The sequence below is a fragment of the Sturnus vulgaris genome, chromosome 1 (assembly GCF_052056855.1).
Source record: "Sturnus vulgaris isolate bStuVul1 chromosome 1, bStuVul1.hap1, whole genome shotgun sequence".
Classification (NCBI taxonomy): domain Eukaryota; kingdom Metazoa; phylum Chordata; class Aves; order Passeriformes; family Sturnidae; genus Sturnus; species Sturnus vulgaris.
Genome location: NC_142243.1, coordinates 66,545,875 through 66,565,606, shown reverse-complemented (window position 1 = coordinate 66,565,606; position 19,732 = coordinate 66,545,875). Strand labels below are relative to the sequence as shown.

Genomic DNA, 19,732 nt, shown 5'->3' with positions numbered 1-19,732 from the left:
AGCAAAATGTGACCGCTGACAAATTATTCCCACAATGTTGCAAATGTTCAGATCTTCCTGCAACCTGATACGAAAAGGCCCAGTTGGCAGTGTTTTTCTTTTTAACTGAAATTTTCTTGAGAGAATGCAGTAAACTGTGGTGAGTTTATGCATGCAATCATTTTAAGTATGAATAGGGCAGTAAAGTACTAAGAAAATTCAGCTATAATTTTGAAGAGTTGCGATATGGACTCTTACTTAATAAATGAATATAACTCCTAAGTGTATGTCTATATGTTTATATATATGCATAATCAAAACTTGTATGTACATATGTTTGTATGAGAAATCATTATAATTAAGTAGGAAAAAAAGATTTAAAAATAAATACAGAAATAGAACAACTAAATATGGTAAAACAATACTGTTGCTATAAGAGAAGGACAAACCTCAGCCACACTTTAATTTTCCTTAGGTGGTTTTTAGATATGTACATGAATGAGATTCCTTTTCCCAAAACTGCTCAGGAAATTTTATTCTGTAAAAGCCTTTGCTTTTCATTTTCTGTTCTGCGGAGGCTGAAGCCTGTTAAGGAATGAATTTACATGTATTTGGGAGACTTTTTTATATGTGTAAAATATATAAAGTATTGCAGTTGTCCCTCAGTCAAGAAGTCAATATATTAATAGCCTGGAAACCAAACTGCTGTATGAAATGAATGCTGTTGGCTTAGTATGTAAAGACTTTCTAAACATAAATGTGTTACTTTTTCTAAGGCTGTTTTGAAGAGAGGGGTTTGATTTTTGCTTTAGGGGAGAAGCATTGCATTTGCCATTAGGGGAGAACTGTTGTCTCTTCCTGCACACCTGGAAACCACAGTATAAGGAGGAACTCAAACCAAGCCAAGAACTGGTGTTCTCTGTCTCAAGGCATCTCTGCTCTGAATAAAGACATCTCTTGAAAATGGTTGTGCTTTACAGTGGTGAATGAGTGCTACTGCAGCTGTTGTCTGTTAAATGTAATGTCTCACTGAAATGTTGGCCTCTTGCTATTTTGTGTGTGTGTGTCCCACCCCTAATTCTCAGGTGGGTGTGTTATGGGTGTGGGGCTGTATTTATAAACATTTTATGCTGCTGAAAAGAATAAGAAATACAAGGTTTTGGCAATGTGACTGGAAAACGACTTTTAAAATGCATTTGTTTTCATACTTGGTACATGTGACTAGGCCAAGAGATCACTCTTTCTGACATTGAGACTGTTTCTTTGCTTTTCTGTACATAAGTCCTAATATTTTTTTTTACCTCTGATTATCATTCTAATATCTTTCTAAATGAGTCTGTTCATTAGTCTAAAAATGGAGTTTTCATGCAGCCTGGGTTGGAGGAGAGGTTCTTGGTTTTGTTCCATTTTTTTTTTTACTTCTATGTAGGCTAAGAAACTGAGTGCTCTTTCCCAACCTGACAGGGTCAGATATTTGTTTTGTTTAAAGTAGCTAAAGGTCTGAATGTTGTTTTGATGACTGCTTTGCAGTCTTTCCCTGTTGTGAAAGGTAGTTGTGTTTTAGCCAAATTAATAGTGTAATCTTGGTCAACAATGATTAGAATCTCCCCTGAATGTTTTGTCTTATTTAGCATTAGTTGCATTTTATGTATTATTTTCAATTTACCTTCTTCATAGGTTAAGTGACCAATAGTTAATTGTAAATGATGATTTCTTTGAAGAAAATGTCAATGAGACAGAAAGCTTTTTCAATTTTAGCATTTCATCAGGAGTGTGTGTACATGGAGGAAAAGGATATCTATGCCTGTAGAGACACATTCATGATGAGTATATAAATATGCCTAAGTCTTGGCAGGCTTTCTCCTGCTTTAGCAGGATGTCAATTCGAGTAAGGCATCCTAAAAATTATGTTTTACCTGTATTCATTGCTCACTGGCTTATGTTATTTAAAGATACATCAGTCCATACTTCAATGCTCAATATGCTGAATAGTAGTGAGTGGCATGAATTATATCCAGACTGATATAAACTATTCTGATGAATGCTAACGCACTAAACTATTTGAGATAGGTGATTTTTATTCTTCTGTTAGAAAAAAAGCAGCTCTAACTTCACAAGAATAATGACTGTGCTAGTAATTCTGTACTATAGGCCATGTTTTATGGGATTAGAGTTTATAAATGTGCTTCTGCAGATAATTCTGGGATTCAGTTCTGTTAATGAGTTTAGATATCAATAGGCTCTGAACATACAGAAGGGTTTGGATCCTGAAAAAAATAATACCCTTATCTGAATGGAGGCAGATATTGGTTGCATGAATATCTCTTGTCTGAAAATTGCTGAGCTATAATTCTACCATAAATAAGATATAATCAAAACTAGAAATACGTATGTTTTTTTCCAAACCAGCTACATTGATTTTTTCCCCCTTAGTAGAGGTTCATATTTTATAAATTGTGGTTTGTTTCTTTTGTAGTATTAATTCACAGTGGAGTTGAAGCAGGGATTTTGTTTTCACAGTGAAACCTGCTTTTGTTGACCACTTAATTTTGCCTTTGTCTAGGCAGCATCTTTCTGGGAGTAAGCATTTCTGAGAGTTGTTACCATTCTTTTTAACTTTGTTTTCCGTGATGTGCAACCTAATGGCATCTCAGCTGGTGAATGAGATAACGATTTACTCCCCATTGGCAAAAAATTAAAAAGAAATGACAATAGAAATGTTCATGTGCCTCTTTTTTTTCTAAAACACAAAATAACAACAACAAACCCCTTCCACGAATGTAATTGAATATAAAGTAATCTTGCAAATAGCCACCTTATTATTAATGGCTCAATTTGGTTTTTTTTCTATACGATATAAGTTAGGAGTTGACAGGTTAAATAATTCTTAACACAGGTTTGTTTCTTTTTGTTTTGTAGACAACTCTGCTGAAGCAGATTTATGGTTGCTGAACAGTTGTACAGTAAAAAATCCTGCTGAGGACCATTTCAGAAACTCAATCAAGTAAGTTGTTTCCTTACAAAGATACTTAACTATCAATGAATATTGTATGTCTTAAAGCTTTATGTTTTCAATCTAGAAGTAATTTTGTGTTTTAGAACAAGAAATATGCTGAGTTTGAGTGTTACAATGGTGAATTCTCTAGAATGGATTTGTAAGGTAAAGGGAATTTTTTTTTTAATAGCAATAACTTGCAAATGATTATTACTACACTTATTTAAGAGAAGTGCTGATCCATTTAGATAGGAACTTTTATATAACTTTTCAAGACAATGTTGTAATAATCTCCTGAAGAGTTGACAGTACCTTTGGCTGGGGGTGGGTTTGTTTTAATATCTGAATTGTTAGGTTGTTTTGTTTTTTGTCTACTTTTTTGTCTACTTAAATAAGGCGTAACTGGGACCTTCTTTTCAGTGGTGTGCAGCGATGGCCATAAATTAAATGACAATAAATACTTTAACATGAGGAAGAACTTCTTTATGTTGAGGGTGTCAGAGCACTGAACAGGCAGCCCAGTGGAGTCTCCCTCTTTGGAGACATTCCAAATCCACCTGGACATGTCCCTGTGTCACCTGCTCTGGGTTACTCTGCATTGGCAGGGGGATTGGACAAGATGATGTCCAGAAGTCCCTTCCAACCCTACCAATTCTCTGATTCTTGGAAAAGGGTACCTGGTATATACTTAAAACCAGCTATTTTACTATGCATTTTCTTGAAAGATTAGCTGATTAGCTTATAATAGAAGTCTTGTGAAGAATGTGTTTTATTACTCAGTACCATTCCATTGATGTCAAACAAAATGGCATGGTAGTGACTTCTGCCTCCAGTTTCTGCAGCAGTGTAGCTGTGATGAGAGTAACTAGAAAACCTGTACACATATAGCTGTCACTGCCCAGTATAAAGAAATACTGTGATATGTGTCTTGTAGATTTTATCTTTAGTAAACAAGTTTGGCTATTTGTGCAGTCATTTGTTTAGTGTGGTGCACTGAGGATGGACTGGCTGTTGAAATCCAATTTGATTAGAAAGACATAGTTCTCAGGAAGGTAAAGAGGAGAGAAAACTGGGTATAAGCTACTCCTTGCAATGCAGGAGTTAGCAACAGGCTCTCAGGGCTGTAACCTGGAACAGAAATCACTTGCCTGCTATAGGTGGCACAGCAGAAATTTCCTCCATCCCTGAGAGTGCTCCACTTCCTGGCTGCTGGTGTTGCACTTGGTGACCAGAATGGCTTATGCCTTTTCTTCTCTGTTGCCAAAAAAAAAAAAAAAAAGCAAACTATTCCCAGAAAACTTCCAGCAGTTAGTGTGTGTTGGCCAACAGAACTGATGACAAGATAGTTTCCAGTTCAGTTGTGGCCATCCTTCTATTTTACTAATCCTGGGCCAGAAATGATGTGGTATGGTGTGTGTCCTAGCCAGGAGAATAGAGTTGGTTAAGTAAGAGGGCCTAACTGAAAGCAAATGACCAAAAATATTTCTTTGAAGAACATGTTTCTGTTGCTGCTCTGATCATGAACCTGATGTTACTTATAGCCTGGATTATTCTCTTTTATCCTTACATCTCCCTATACTTGTTCTTTTCCTGTAGCATGCATCATTCATTCTCTAATCTCAGATTCTGGCAGTTCCCAGCCATGGAGAATGACATCTTCTGTAGTTGTTTCTGATTTTTCATAAGTTGCATTAAACACAGGGGAAACACATTGTGTCTCTAAAGAATACAACTTCTCCCAAATAGTTCTTAATTTATTACAGCAAAAACCCAGTGCATGAAATTTGGGTGATACAAAATGAGCTGCCATTATATCCTGTAACAGCAGCTTGTTGGTAACTATGGAGATCTTTGTTTTCCTCAGCTGAGTAGCAAAATAAACATGTAGTGTTCGTGTGTTGTCAAAGCAAACACTCTTGGAGTAGAAAAATTAATACCCAGCCCTGTAAAATTCTTCTTTTAAAAAAAAAAAAAAAATCAGTCTGAAAGTGTTACATAATATTATGCATGTTATATGAGAAAAGTATTTATTTGTTCTCTTCCCACTGCAACAGTTCCTACATTGCTTGCCTATATGACTTTAAAATGCACTGATTGAAACCAGTGGTAGCGTGTTCACACTGGGGGTTAAGGAATGACTGTGAAAAGTCATTGACTTTTCACATTGACTTGATCAGTCAATGACTGATCCCTCACTAATACCATGGACCAAAGGAAGTGCCAGAACCCAACAAGTCCTGTAGGTTCAACCTTTTTTCGCCTGATATTCTTCTAAAACAGGAACAAAACCACTCCCAAACACTCTGAACCTTTGCAGATGTGTATACAGCTGATACAAGATGACTGACAGTATAACCTTTATGCTCTTCTTTTTTTTTAATTTTTTCCTATAGCTCTTAGGAACAGTCTCCTGTTCTTCAGTATCAATAAATTTGAACTCGTTGAACCAGAGTAATGGTATGGGAGGCAAAGAGTTGTTTAAAGACATTAACTTATGGATAGGAATTGAGAGAGTTTCCTGGGCAGATTTTATTCTCCATTGGTTAATCTTAAAATAAGATTAAAGTAGAGTTAGGCAATAGCAGCAAAGAATTCTCACTATAATAAGTGGGTGGAGTTAAAAAAAAAATTATTAAGGCTTGTGTTTTGATTAGTGATAGATCTACCTCTTATGCTTTAGTAGAGTAGTTGCTGGGCATTCCAGGAAATTAGCAGCTTTTGGAAAGTTCAGTTTTTTGAAGCTCACTTCATTTTGCCTTAGAATTTAAAATGAAATAGTACTTAAATCTATTTATTTAAAATTCAGGCACATCCTTTTTTTGCTGATAGTGTTTCAGTATGATGTCTTTGTTTTGGACCTGATCATCTGTCAGTGTGACCAGATTGGATGAGTGAACTGTATATTTATGTATGTGTTTTATAAACAGTATAAATAATAAAAAATAAGTAAAATATCATTAAGGTTCTTCTAGAGAGATGTCACTATTTGTGTTGGGGAGTGTTGGGCAGCTTTTTGGTAGTTCATTTATGTGCCTCTGCTTATTGTGTTTGCATTTTTTTTTTTATTTTTTCTCATTTGCAGAAGGTTATCAGGTAACATTTTCTGCTATAATTTATTTTAGTCAAAAGTAGCTTTCTTAAAACTTAGCTGTTACTAATAGCAAGAATAAACATTCAAGAAGTAAGTTGCTAACCTTAACTTGTGTAAATCACAGTAAATCTGGTAAGACTGTTTGATTAAGAGAATTAAGCCTAAGAGCGTGTGCTAGAGGAGCTTGCTTCCTTTAAAATAAAGTTAGTTTGCTCTACAGTTTCATGCTCCATTAATTTCAGTGTGCTCTGATACTCTTCTGTTACATCTCAGATATGTAATCCAGTTTTCTTGATGACCTCTGAAAATTCAGAGACTCCTGAGTGTTTTTAGCTAGCAGACTTTTTCCTTGCTTGATCCTTTCCTCACTGCTGGTATAAGTTACTCATGTGTTTGGGGACTTCGGCTTTTCCTTAAGGAGTTCTCCTCTTGGTCGAAGTATTATGGACAGGAATTTGGTGTCTCTGTTATCAAAACAGCCAGAATGATGTTGTCTGAGAGGAAAGATGTGGTTATGCTGTTGAGGTGTTCATGGCTTGTCTGGTGGTACAGAATAACCACTATAAATAATCATCTTTGTTGTTATCTATAATTAACATGTAGCATTAACACAAATTTTCTGATGTGTTTGTTACTGCATTCACTTTAAGGCACGCTCCAGTGTGTGTTCAGCCCTTTTCTTTCTGATAGCTATGAGTTGTGACAGAGATGTGAGGGCTTTTAGCACTGAAGTAGCACCATGTGGCTTCCAATTCTGTCCTTGCTTCAGTTTTCACCAATTCATGAATAAACACTGTGTGTGGGATCTCACTTTCATGCTAGAAGGAGCATCAAAAACTGTAGAATTTGTGGAAATGTTAGTTTCAGAGGACTGTGATTGTATACCTTGCAAGTTGTTTAAAGCCCTCAGCAGATTAAATAGAAGAGTAAAAAGGCATGACTGCCTTTGGAGGCTGCAGGATTTCTGTTCACCAAATGCAATTCTGTTGATGTTAAGTACAGAAGGAGGTTATTCTTTAAGAAATACAAAAGCTTGTTCAGAGATAAGAATAACTGTTTGCTGCTTGAAATCTTTGCAAATGAAAATAACCCTGAAGTAAGGGTTTTTTGTTATTGTTTTTTTCCAGCGTTTATGAATGCAGTTTATATGATGCATTTTGCAAATAGAGCAGAATGAAAAATTGCACACTATGCAGGGTTATCGCTTTCTTTAACACAGCATTAATCCTTTTGCTGTTCCTAATATATTTCCAGTGTAGAAATAGACTGTGATTTAGAGTCGTTTATGCTGTTCATGCAATACAATCTAAGCTGTGATGTACTTCCAGGAGAGGAAACAAAAGTATTTCAAAGCACTTTATTTTATACATTCTGTTAGCATATGAAGATCACTTCCAGCAGGTGTAAGTTTCTGAGCTGAGTGTCATAGCCTGGCTGTTCCTTGCATTTTACAGAAATGATGTGTTGCTGTGACTTTCAGTTTTTTTATCAGAATACTTGAGGTAACAGGGCAGTACTGAGAACTGTAGGTAGGAGTACTGCTGTTTTCCACTTGTATTGAAGAAATCTGAGCAAGGCCTGAATTCTCTGAAGTAAAAATACTTGCAAAACAAGCTTCATTGTGTGGCAGGAAGTTTGATGCTTGATTTTTTTTTTTTCTTCCCCTAAGACTGTTGCCAATAATACTCCTTGCTCAGATTCTCTAAACTAGTCTAGATCATATTGGTGAAAACCTTGCCTTTTGCCAGGATGAAGGGGCTCACGCACAGACAAAGTGCTTCTATTCAAGATTTATGCCATATTTACAGTGAGAGAAGCTCTTTCCCCAGGCAATAGGAGTTTCTTGGTTTTGATGGAGGCTGTAAATCAATTAGCTAGAATTTAAAATCACAGTTCTAAGAATAACCTGAGGAGCCTAGGTGACTGCTCAAGTTGCTTTATTAAAACCTCCATTGGAACAGATATAGGCAAAACGTGATTACAGATGTAGATCTGTTAACATCTCAGCAATCACACACCATTAACCAAAACTAATTTTAAAATTAGTTTTAGAGCTCATTCTGTTTTTTAAAGAAATAATATTTTCTTTAGGAAGTGCTCTAATCTTTCATGTAATGTGTATACAAATTAAGTAGTTGAAAACACTGAGTATTTCTCTTAGGTTCATGAGATTTTTTTTTTTTTAACTTTTGGATTTTCCTGGCAAAAATTTCCAGAAGGGCTTCCTACTTTAGCATTTGAGAGTATTTTTTGTACAGCTGTGCCCATCCATATTGCAAAACAATGTTGGTTTTTTTTTAATGTTCATTCTACTAGTTAATATTTCTCAGCTTAAGCAATACGAGTTTCACAGTTATATCTTTGGTCAGTCTTTACCAAGGAGCATAGCTGACTGCAAATGCTCTATGGCTTCCAATTTTTCTAGATTTATTTATTATTAGATTTTATAGGCTTAGAACAAAAATGTTATTAAATGGAAGTCTTTATTTAAAACCTTACTAATCTAATAAGGTAGATTTTCTTCTTTTTACACTTACTGAATATTGCCAGCCATGTTTTTAGTGTCTTAAGCTGATGGAAGACATAGCTGTTGAAGAATTCTGTGATTTAAATTATTTTTGTTAGTGGAAGTTTTTTTAGCTGCATTTGAGTGTCTTCTTTTTCTTGCACTCATATCTGCTGTTAGAGAATGTTAAAAACTGGTTGACATGATGCTGTGAAATGCAAAGAAAAAGCACACCATATACAACTGGGTGTTTTCCATTGCATAGTATTTAGAAGCTAAAAAGATTATGGACTGCTTGTCATTGCATGTGTTACATGGCCACATTTTGCAGAGATTTGAAAAAGCCGGGGTTATAAACTTGTGTGCAGTTTAGTTTAATATTTTAAAAGGTTTTAAAAAAAGTGCAAGAACAGAACCTGTTAAAATTAACTTCTAAATGTGATTCTAGAAATCTTTTCTATTCTGATAGGAATGCATTTGAGACTGCTTTAAGTTCTACATGATATTGATGCTTTGAAGTGTTAGTGCAGTGCTGAGTAATCCTCAGACACTTTAGTGGGCTAATTAGCTTTTAGATACTCTATATGTCTTGAGCCAGATCATCAGGGACAAATGTACATTTGATCTGAATTTTAGAGAAGAAAATATGGCCAGGACATGAGAGGCCAACTCTATTTCATTTCTTAATCTATCTATATTTGAACTTTTTGATGAGGCTGTAGGTTACAGGTCCCCAGCTATGTAGGCTCTAGGAGCACTGGTGCTTCACAGGCAGTGTTTACAGACATTGAAAATCAGTTAAGTTCATTGCTGAGCATACAAGATACACTTTCCTTTGCAAACAAATGCAGTCAACCATTACACTTCAGTGATATGGGTAAACAAGGAAGACTTCTGATTTAAAAAGTATAGGTCCCCTGGTAGTTCACAGAGTAATGCTTTCACCTTTCTCCTTGTCAACCAAAATAGGGACACAGGTATCATGGAATTGTAGACTATCCAGAGCTGGAATGGACCCATAAGGATCATGGAGTTCTGGCCCTGTGCAGCACATGCCAAGAGTCACACCATGGGTCTAAGGGCATTGTCCAAATGTTTCTTGAGCACAGGCTTGGTGCTGTGACCACTTCCCTGGGGAGCCTGTTCCAGTGCCCAGCCACGCTCTGGGTGAAGAACCTTTTACTAATACCCATCCTAAACCTCTCCTGACACGGCTTCATGCCATTGCCTTGGGTCCTGTCACTTGGTCTTTTTTCAGCATTTTAGAACCAGAACTTGCAGGCATGTATAACCATCTGAAACCTGTTTTAAGGAAATGAGCAACACTGAAAAGGGTATCTAATTCTCTTCAGACTGCATTGATGATGTTATCTTTAGTTAAAAACCAAAACAGTTCCTCCCCCTCATTTCAGATTGGTCAAAATGAATAACTTTAGGAAACCTCTCCAGACAGAGTTAATAAAATTGGCAAATGTAACTACTGGGCTTTCCTAGTGTTTCTTATGCTGTTCTGCCATATGCTTGCCTTGGGGATGGGGTGTTCTCTTGGGCTTTTAGTACTGGTGGCCTCCTTTTGCCCGGGCTAGGGACAGATAGGTACAGCAGAAACTGTCAGGAAGATGGAGGCACTGTTTTGGGCCAGAAGTTCCAGGTTTGTTTTGTTGCTTAATCAAGGGCTTTCAAGAAGAGACTGTTTGAGGGATTTGAGACATTTTAGCAAAAGTATGCTTGGTTTCCTGTTTATGGGCATGTGCATAAAAAACATGTTGAAATCCATTGGAAATGTCTTGCCTCTTTTAATAGGATTGGGACAATGATTTCTCATGATCAAATTCCTTCCTTGATTTAACACACTCTTCAGATTAGCACCTTAACCTCTAGTTTGTCCTTACTGGATTGGAGGGTTTTCTATTCACTGTTCAAAAAATAGGCTGCTAAATACAGACTTTAAAAATCAAGTTTGAATTGTGGTGTGCTAAAGAATAAAATCCACCACTGTGTACGTGAATTTAAGGAATGTGAATGGAATCAGAATAGTAACAGTTTGTAAATCAGCATGCCTTCAGGTGGAAAATGCCCCTATGGAGTTTGCCAAAGCAAAGCTGGTGACAATTCCTGAGGAGCTTGTGATTCAAACAGTGGTGAGATTGTGGACAACTGCTGGAAACAGCAGCAGTCTGAGACATTGTAGTGTGCTTTTTTATTACTTCAAACAGTAGGCTGTGTATATTTTCTTGTCCTTGTAACAATATTTATGATTTACCCAAGCAGACTGTGCCCAGTAGTGGACTACTGAAGCTGAACTTTGTGTTGCAATTAATTTGGGGATGTGCAGTCGAAATCCTTGCTGCTTCTGCCATGTGACATTCACCTCCCATCTGTTGGGGAGCTGCTTATTTTTTTCTCTTACTGAGAGGTAACCAAATTACTTGCTCCAGCACTAAAAAGTGCAGGAGATACGAAGAGATTTTAGATTTGCCTCATATAAGCAATAACATTACTGAGAGAGGATGTAGTAATGAATTGATGTCCATTAAAATGATGTGGGACAGGGTGAGGACAGAGCTCTGCTTCAGTTTGCCTGTGTTACAGAAAGTACAGTCATAAGAGGTGAAAAAGAACAGAATGCTTTATTGATTTTGTTTGTTTTCCTTTTTCCCCTTGCTCTTTTGAGCTTTTAACTAGTAGACCAGAATGTATGAAATACAGTAGAATGATGAAATGGTGATTCAGTAATAGGCATTTTTAGCTGTTTTTTGGATGGGTTATATGAGCTTTACAGAATGTGTTTCACATATTAAGCGTCCCCCTATCTTAACAGGTTTTACCGTTTCAGACAGATGAATTGAGCAGAAAAGGTTAATGCTTTGAGTGCTGGAAGCAGGTGGTTGGTAGCTTTGACTATTTATCTAATTAGCTGCATGTTGGCTGTTGTCCTAGCAGGCCTGACTTTTCCTAGGGAGGGAGCATAAGAAAACATGCAGAAACTTGCTGTAGCAGGACTAATGCAAAAATCAACGTGATCTAAACTTGTCCTTGCTGACAAATATGATTGTATTTGTTTTTGATTCAAAAGATTATCTACTAATACTTTATGGGTGTTTGTCCTAAAACAGAGAATGCTTGCTTGTTCAGGTGAGCTTGAGTGTCAAAAGCATTTTCTCTCATACTTCTGAAAGCATTTTTCTCATGGTTGTTAGATGCTAACCCACAAAGAGCAAAAATAATGCTTGTAATTTTTCTGTTTTGTCTATATTCAACAAAGCTCTTGTTTTTTACACTGAGTTCCATTGTAATTTCTGTGTCTGTTTAACATGCATCTGCAAAGATTGATGGTATGCTGAAGTTTTATTGTGGCATATTTAGTCAAGCAAATTGGGATACTACCCAGGCAGTACAGCAGTTCATGTTTGGCATTGGACACCTCAGCTGCTGACTTGACTCTTGGTGCACTGCTCTTGGGAGGGACATGAGCATTGACAACTCTTCCTTTTGAATTTAGCTTTTTATCCAGATTGTTTTATTGACTTGCAAAATTTTCTTTTTAGAAATTTTAGAATCGTCTTTTTTTCAATAAAATAAAATAAAAGGCAGAAACACAGGCCAACACCAAGACACAGTTGACCATAGAGTTGTTTCATTCCAAGTATGTATTTGAATTTGAAAATTTCCAAAGAGATAATGTCTGGTAACTACTTTTAACAGGATAAATAGTCAGCTTTTTTCATGTATTGGTTTTACAGCTCCAAACACAATGGAAACTGATGCTTGTTAGTGCCTCCAGCCACCAACATAACACAAATACTCACCAAGAAATTTTATATGTGTTTACTCCAAGTAGTAAAAAACCTATTGTTTTGCTTGAGTCTATTATATTTTATTAGCATAACCTCAAGGGAAACTCAATAGTGAAGAGGCAGAGGCTTCTTTTTTTGCAAAAGCACAATGTTAAATAAAATTGTCTAAAATATAACAAAACTCATTGTGCTAGCAATCTGTGATTATCTCAATCCAATTTAGCATGGATTTTTTTTCCTAAATAGTTCATATGCCTCCAGTTCTTATTTTGTCTCTCCCTGTGCTTTTTTAATGCAGTCTTTTTCCATAATAGATGTCTAGTTTGTATGCTTTTTCTTATACCAGTCATTAAATAGGAGCATTTACTTTGTGGAGCTGTCAAATTGATACCTGCAACGCCAAAAAATGAAGATGAGTGAAAAATGTTATTTAGAGATGGAAAATATGTAACAATGGATGTATCCTAAATACAATGAAGACTTTTCTTTCACATCCTTTCAGAAAAGAATACTATGTTTAATTAGAATCCTGAATCCAGATTGTAAAACTTCTTACACAAGGAAGGCTGCAGGAAATGGAATTTTTATTTCAGATTGCTCTTAGATACTGCCTGTTTAATATATAATATCTGACCTTGAAATGATTCTTTCAGATATTTATTCTTTTCATATTGTTTTTCTTGCTATTAGTAGGAGCTCTCTTGTTTAGCCAGTATTGGACAGATTTCACATAGCTTAGTTATATGAACTGTACTGAGCTGAACCAGCAAAGACATTTAAGCTGTTCAAAGGGAAAGACCAAAAATGGAAGGATTTTTGAAATGGATGAACTTTTGTACAAGAAGTGAAAGCTATGGTTTGTTTATTTTTATACAGATGGAATTTATGTGGCCTCTTTTGGTCCTATAGCTTGCAATTGCATTCTTAACCTGTGAATTTGACTGTTTGTGTATACATGGATGTAACACATATATACTCAAACATTAGAGAAAACAGGTCAAATGTGGTTTTGCACAGGCTTTGTTTTCACCTTCCCTCTATGGCTCAGCAGAGTTACTTCAAATTTAGTCCTGAACTACTATAAATTCAATGTATGGTAAACCTGGAGCTTCAGGACATGGTAACTGTGTAGGATTCAAGATCACAGAATCACAGAATGGTCTGGGTTGGAAGGGATCTTTAAAGGTTACATTGTGCGACCTCCTGCAATGAACAGGAATATCTTAAACTAGATCAGAGTCCTGTCCAGCCTGGCCTTGAATGTTTGTAGGGCTGGATCACCCACCACCACTTTATACAGCCTCTAGTTTACAACCATTACCCTCTGTCCTATTGCAACAGGTCCTATTACAGAGTCTGTCCCCACCTTTCCTATAAGCCCTGGTTATGTACTGAAAGTCCTCCTTGGAGCTGCCTTCTCTCAGCCCCAGCTCTCTCAGCCTTTCCTCATAGGAGAGGTGCTCCAGACCTCTGATCATCTTTGTCACTTCATCTGAACTCACTTCAGCAGGTCCTGTCCTTCCTGTGCTGGGACCCCAGAGCTGGATGCAGGGTTCCAGGTGGGGTCTCAGCAGAGCAGAGGGGCAGAATCCCCTCCCTCACCTGCTGACCATGCTGCTTTGGATGCAGCCCAGAATTCAATCAGCTACCTGGGCTGTGAATGCACATTAATGGCTGAAGTTCAGTATTTCATCCCATAGCACCCCCAAGTCCCTCTTGGCTTCCTCTCATAAGTAAAGGGATAATTCGCTTTGTATCTGAAATATATTGGTTTTCAGTGTTAATGGCATAATGCAGTGTCAAAATATCTCTTGAGCAACATGTTTTTTTAAGTCAACAGTTCACAGTTTTTACATCAAACAGTGCATGCTCTTGGTTTTGTGGTTTCTATTTGTATTTCACAAAAGACACCAGTTAAACATGCTTGTTGCAAAATTTTTAAGTTAAGCTATTGTGAAACGCTACTTAACATATTACAATTATTGTAGGAAGGACATTTAATGAGAATAACCCAGGTATTGCGCACTCTGTTGTTGTGATTCTTTACTGGTGCTGTGGTTGAGATGTAGTGAGCTGATCTTAAATTTCTTGTGACTATTGCTCAGAAACCACATGCTAAGTTGACTGTGTCATATTCTAAGAAAATGGTCAGGGAGTATGTTTGGATTGAGGAGAATGGGCTGTTACTGACTTCCTCTAATGTCCTAAATGTTGGTGCTTACATAACGAGGTTTCCAGCTGGGAATCACTGCTTGGTGCAATATTTCCATGTGAAGAGAATGCAGAGTTGCCCCATTTCTCTTTCCCCTGCTCCCTGCTGGAGCTGTTGTGGTGATACAGCTGTTCCAGCTTCACCCCTTGCCAAAGATACGGCTTTGCTTTGTGGCCTCGTGGGCAGATGGCAGGTAGCAGGATGGAGAGAGGGAGCAGCTTTATTTTGTCTTCTCAAAATATGCTTCAAGTACCTTTAGTTATGGTGATGCTACATGTTCCTTTCCCACCTTTGTCTTTCCTGACAGAGACGTGCACCTGTTTGCAGCCTTGGTGCTCTTTTGTTAACCTTTGCTTACTGTCCTGAGGATTGGAGGTTTTGAAATAGAGTTAGAAAGTCATTGCATCACCGTTTGAAGTTGTTGGTTTTTTTTTTTTTACTTCTCCAGTGCTTTTCTTCTTGGTTTCTGATTTTGATATGTTTGTAATAGGAAGAGGCAAACCTCTTCAGTAAGAATGTTTTTTCTTACTTTGACTAGAATGACAATGAGAAGCTTGTAATATGTTTTAACAAGGTTACTTATATCTCAGCATTGAGATCTGAAGTTGTGTAATTAGATGTTTGTTACTGACCCACAGTAAATTTGGATTGTGTTGTTGTTTTACGTATGGTTGGCTTTATTTTTTTATAAGGACACTTATCTGTAGCAGTGATGTGGACATCATTAGCCCAACTATCATTTATTGAAATGCATAGGGATTCAGTTTGCATTTCGGAGGAAAATTATATATTGCTCTGTGAATGCATACAAAAGGCGAGCATGGCTAGTAGCTGTTACAAGCTGATTTGTTAGAGTTGTAGCATGTGTCTCTTGGTGTTTGCTTTTAAGAGACAGGCAAGAGTCTGAACTGGAACCTGAAATCCAAGCTGAGTCTCTTTGTAGAACATCTTATTAGATATATGATTTCCCTTTATCTTTGAGTAATACACTGGATCCCACATAGGAATTAATGGCACAGTCCTGTAATAATAGTGCAACGAAACCTGATGAAAGATCTGGGGAAAGTGATTTTATTTTGGAAAAACTCTTACTGTTTCATAGCTGCATAACTCACAAATAGGGCTGTTTTCCAGGATATCCCTGCAGCTGAGGGTGGGGGGGGAAAGGTATATTATTAGCTGGGGTTGGTGAACTTGAGCTACACCAGTAAAAATTATTTTGCTTGTATTTGTATATCTCAGTTAACTGTCCAAGAACTCTGAGACAGGTATGGAAATAAAGCAGACATCTTCAGTTAGAACAGCTCTCCATGCCCACAGATGAACAGCTCTGCTTCTGGACCTCTCCTTACTGAGCTGTTCTACAAGTCCATTGCTCTCTGTCTTCCTATATAACCTGTCCTTAAAGATTGGAAGGAGAGCTGAGAACACTGGTAGTTCACAGGCAGCTGTGCCTTATCCAATACCTTGTTTCTGGTACTTTGTCTCCTAGGAACCCCAAGGCTTTACAAGATGAACCCAGGCATTAGGAAGGCTTAGGTTAAATCTGGATTGTAAGGAGTTTGTATCATAGATGGAGAACAAGAAAATACTCAGAAATAGCATAGGACCATTGCTTTTTCTAGTGTGTTTAAACAAGCTACTTTAATTAAATTCCTGAAACTGTTTAAATATTTCTTTAAAATTAACTTAAGCCAGAAATGTTTGTTTATAGTTTTTGATCTCTGATATAATTATAATGAATTATTTTGTTTAGGGATATTAGCATCCATGCAGGTTGATAAGTTAAATAAGTACAACTGGAACATACAAGTATGGATCAGTGATTCCTAAGGTCTCTTGTCTGTTTTCCTTATCAGAGTTGGTTGTGTTCTGAGCAGTCCCCCATAGCCAAGCACTGGCTGACACAAATAGTCCCTCTTCACTGTTATCCAACTTCCTTGTTGCTATTGTGTAAATTAAGTAGACTTTATTTGTTGATTTATTCTCTCTGCCATAAGCATGGGCTGGTTGTGCCAATCTATGCACTGGTAATAGCCCTAGTAGTCTGCAGAGAAATACAGTGTTTGGCAGTTGTGGGGTGGAGTACCCAAAAAAACCCAAACCCAAACAAACCAGGACCAACAAACCCAAACAACAAACCACCCCCTTCTTAGTATGAATCATGAATAGCCTGGGTTGGAAGGGACCTTCAAGATCACCTAGTTCCAATCCCCAAGTTCTTCTGTACTTGTAATATCACAGTTAGAATAAACACTGCTACATCGAGCACTGCCAGTTTGTATATTGCTTAAAATGTTTTTATATTTAAAAAAAAGTCTCTGTGTGTGTGTGTATATATATATCTGTAAAGATTCTTTGTTATGTGCTAGCTTTATATTACCTAAGGATATTGTTATATGTGTCTCTGAGGGCAAAATTTTACTTTTTCATCAAGAGTGGTATCATTGGGACAGATTGAGGCATCGCATTCTTAAACAGAGTGGTTTGTCTGGCTTCCACTTCCTTAGGGATGTAGAGCAAGCTTTATTCTGTGGAAGTTACTAACTAACTCTGACTCTAAGGAGTTACTACTGAGGAGACCAAGGATCTTCTCTCTGCACCTTCCAGACTTACCTGGTGGCCTTACAAAAGGAGATATTGGGGTAATAAGAGCCACAGCAGTAGGAAGCATGAATAGCTGTGTCAGCAGCTACAATTAGCACTTTGTTATGGCCATTTCCAGAGAAGTCATGTGTGAAACATAAATTGCAGGTCAAATTCATACTCAAAATATTTTCCCATAAACAGATCTATGATTTTTGTTAGGGGTTACTGCCTAGGGAGTCATTATGAAATTTGCATCTTTGCTTAACTCTCAATTGAAAATATATTCGGAATATGGAGGGGAAGGAATACTGATAAGGGGTATACAAAGTCCACTAGGAAGTACTACACCTATGCCCTAATATTGAATTGAAGTTGTTATTCTGTGTTGATCTAATGTTTGATGTTAATACTTGAAAACTGCTAATGAAACTTCCTGGCACTGAGCTGTTCCATCCTGTTTGCTCACTTATGCAAAGGAATCCCAGATAGCTTACAGATGTTCCTTAGTAAAGACTGGAAGCAAGATATTGAAAAATCCCCATTCAGTCACTTCTAGAGAGGCCTGATATGTTTGATACAACCTTATTTTCTGACATAAAGTGATCTCAGGGTAAATTGCTGATGTACTTAACAACTCCATTTCTGCTCTCAAGGTAAAATTTCCTCAAAAGATACAGCCTTAACAAACCTTCTGCTCCTTAACGCCGGAGTTCCCATGACTGTTAGTAATTCAGAAATACGGGCAAAATTAACTTTAGGCTGTCCTGTCAAATTAAAAGCAGTTTTTTTGTTGGTTTGTGGAAGATGAAGCAGGCACCCTGGTTCATCAGTGTTTATCTCATGCCAAGATGATGAATGTCAGGTGATTCCAGGAATATATTTATGTGAAAAATGTCAGGTCTCCATTGTCTGCAAAGTTCTTTACTGACACTGAATTACTTTATGTAAATGGCAACCACAAAATATGTGTTTTAACAGAAATACTAAGGAGATTGTGATAGTTTCCTCTACGGTCCAAATTATTTAGGAAAGTTTTAGATTTTCTTACAAATCCCGTATTGTTTGCTCTGTCTTGTTAGTAATTGCACGATTTTCTTAATTGCATGGTAATTTTTTTCTGTATGGTGGGATTAGAGAAGGACAGCTTTTGCATTACATGGAATATGGTAAATCTGTAAACTTCTACACATTCTTTGAGGATAAATATCTTCAAACATGATGGATATCAGAATAAGAACTTTTTTTTACTTTTGATACATTGGTAAAAGATATTTTTTTGTGTGTGTGTGTGACCACAAATGCTTCCCGTTGGGAGCATGTGATTTTCCTTGTAACTCTTCCCATGAAATGCATTGAGGCAGGTTTTTACTATGTCTTTAATATGTAAATGATCTAATACCTAATTATCTAACAGTTTTAAAAAATCAAGAGTGGACAAACATTTTAATAAAAGTGTTTATCTTCTCTTTGTACTTCATGTCTTCTGTCTCATTGTATACATTATAGGGGAGCTATGCTAACATACAACTCAGCATGTAAAAATACAGAAAAACAAGGGAGTAAATTTGAAATAGGAATGTGAATGGCTGCTTTGTTAGACACAGATTGACTTAGGGGTAGAGAAAAAACCCAAACTGAAGTGATTGTGTTTTACTCTTGAAGTGTTTTATGGTGGCACCACCCTTTTGCCTGGCGTCTGTTGAGCTGAAAACTACCCTGCTCCTGCTCAACAAAAACATTTCTGATGGTTTAAGACCTGTTACTGCACCTACATCAGACTTAGCAGAGGAAAAATCTCTAGTCAGTTTTCTTCCATTCTTTCAAGCAGTTCTTTAGGCTTATAAAACACAATAAAGGGAATGAAAGTCATAAAGTGAAGGACTGAGGTCACTCTGTAGGTGTCATAATTAGAAATCTCTTTTATTATTTCAGACCTAAAGCTTTGGTCAGTCACTATCTCTGCAGCCTGTATTGGTGACAATTCCTTTTTCTCGTAGCTGCAGATGTACAGCTCTATAGCATATTATTGAATTTCCAGAATCAAGCACTCAGAAATGAAGATCAGTATGAAGAAGAGCTATACAGCTGTGTTTTTGTACCTTGTGACAATTCTTACTTGGTGATTACTTGCTGGTGTTTGCTAAAGGTTACTTCAGTTTTTAGTGCTGTAATGGCACATTCTCAGGTGCTATTTACTGGTATCTAATTCTTTTTAAAACTTTAAAACTCTTGCAGAGGGCATGATTTTTAACGTTCCTATGTTTTTTCCTTACTTTCCATCCCTGTAATATGCAAGTGCTTTACACGAATGGTTTAATTTATTTTCATGCTATTCTCTGTGGTCAGAGCTTCATGGTATTCCTTCTTTCTTAGTATTTGGAAACTTAGCAAGTGGGAATAGGGTCAAATGTATCCCCAAGCTTAGTCATCTGATGTGTGACTCCCACGGGTTTCATGCTTCTGAAACTCAAGCTGTAGCTGTGACCTCCCATGCCTGGTGCCTCTTGGTGAAAGCTGCTTGTGCAAGTCAGACAGGCTCTACCCAGGGTAGTTCGTTCTAAAA

General features: G+C 37.0%; 1 protein-coding gene across 4 annotated transcripts in view; it reads left to right on the top strand.

Annotated features, from left to right (window-relative positions):
• The window catches only part of CDKAL1 (CDKAL1 threonylcarbamoyladenosine tRNA methylthiotransferase), a 375,055-nt gene that overhangs the window by 62,728 nt on the left and 292,595 nt on the right, over nt 1-19,732 (top strand). For all 4 annotated transcript variants that reach the window (XM_014877962.2, XM_088168720.1, XM_088168732.1 and 1 more), the window contains one exon: nt 2,899-2,983. In XM_014877962.2, the coding sequence (XP_014733448.1) occupies nt 2,899-2,983 (85 nt within the window). The remainder of the gene's footprint in view (nt 1-2,898; nt 2,984-19,732) is intronic.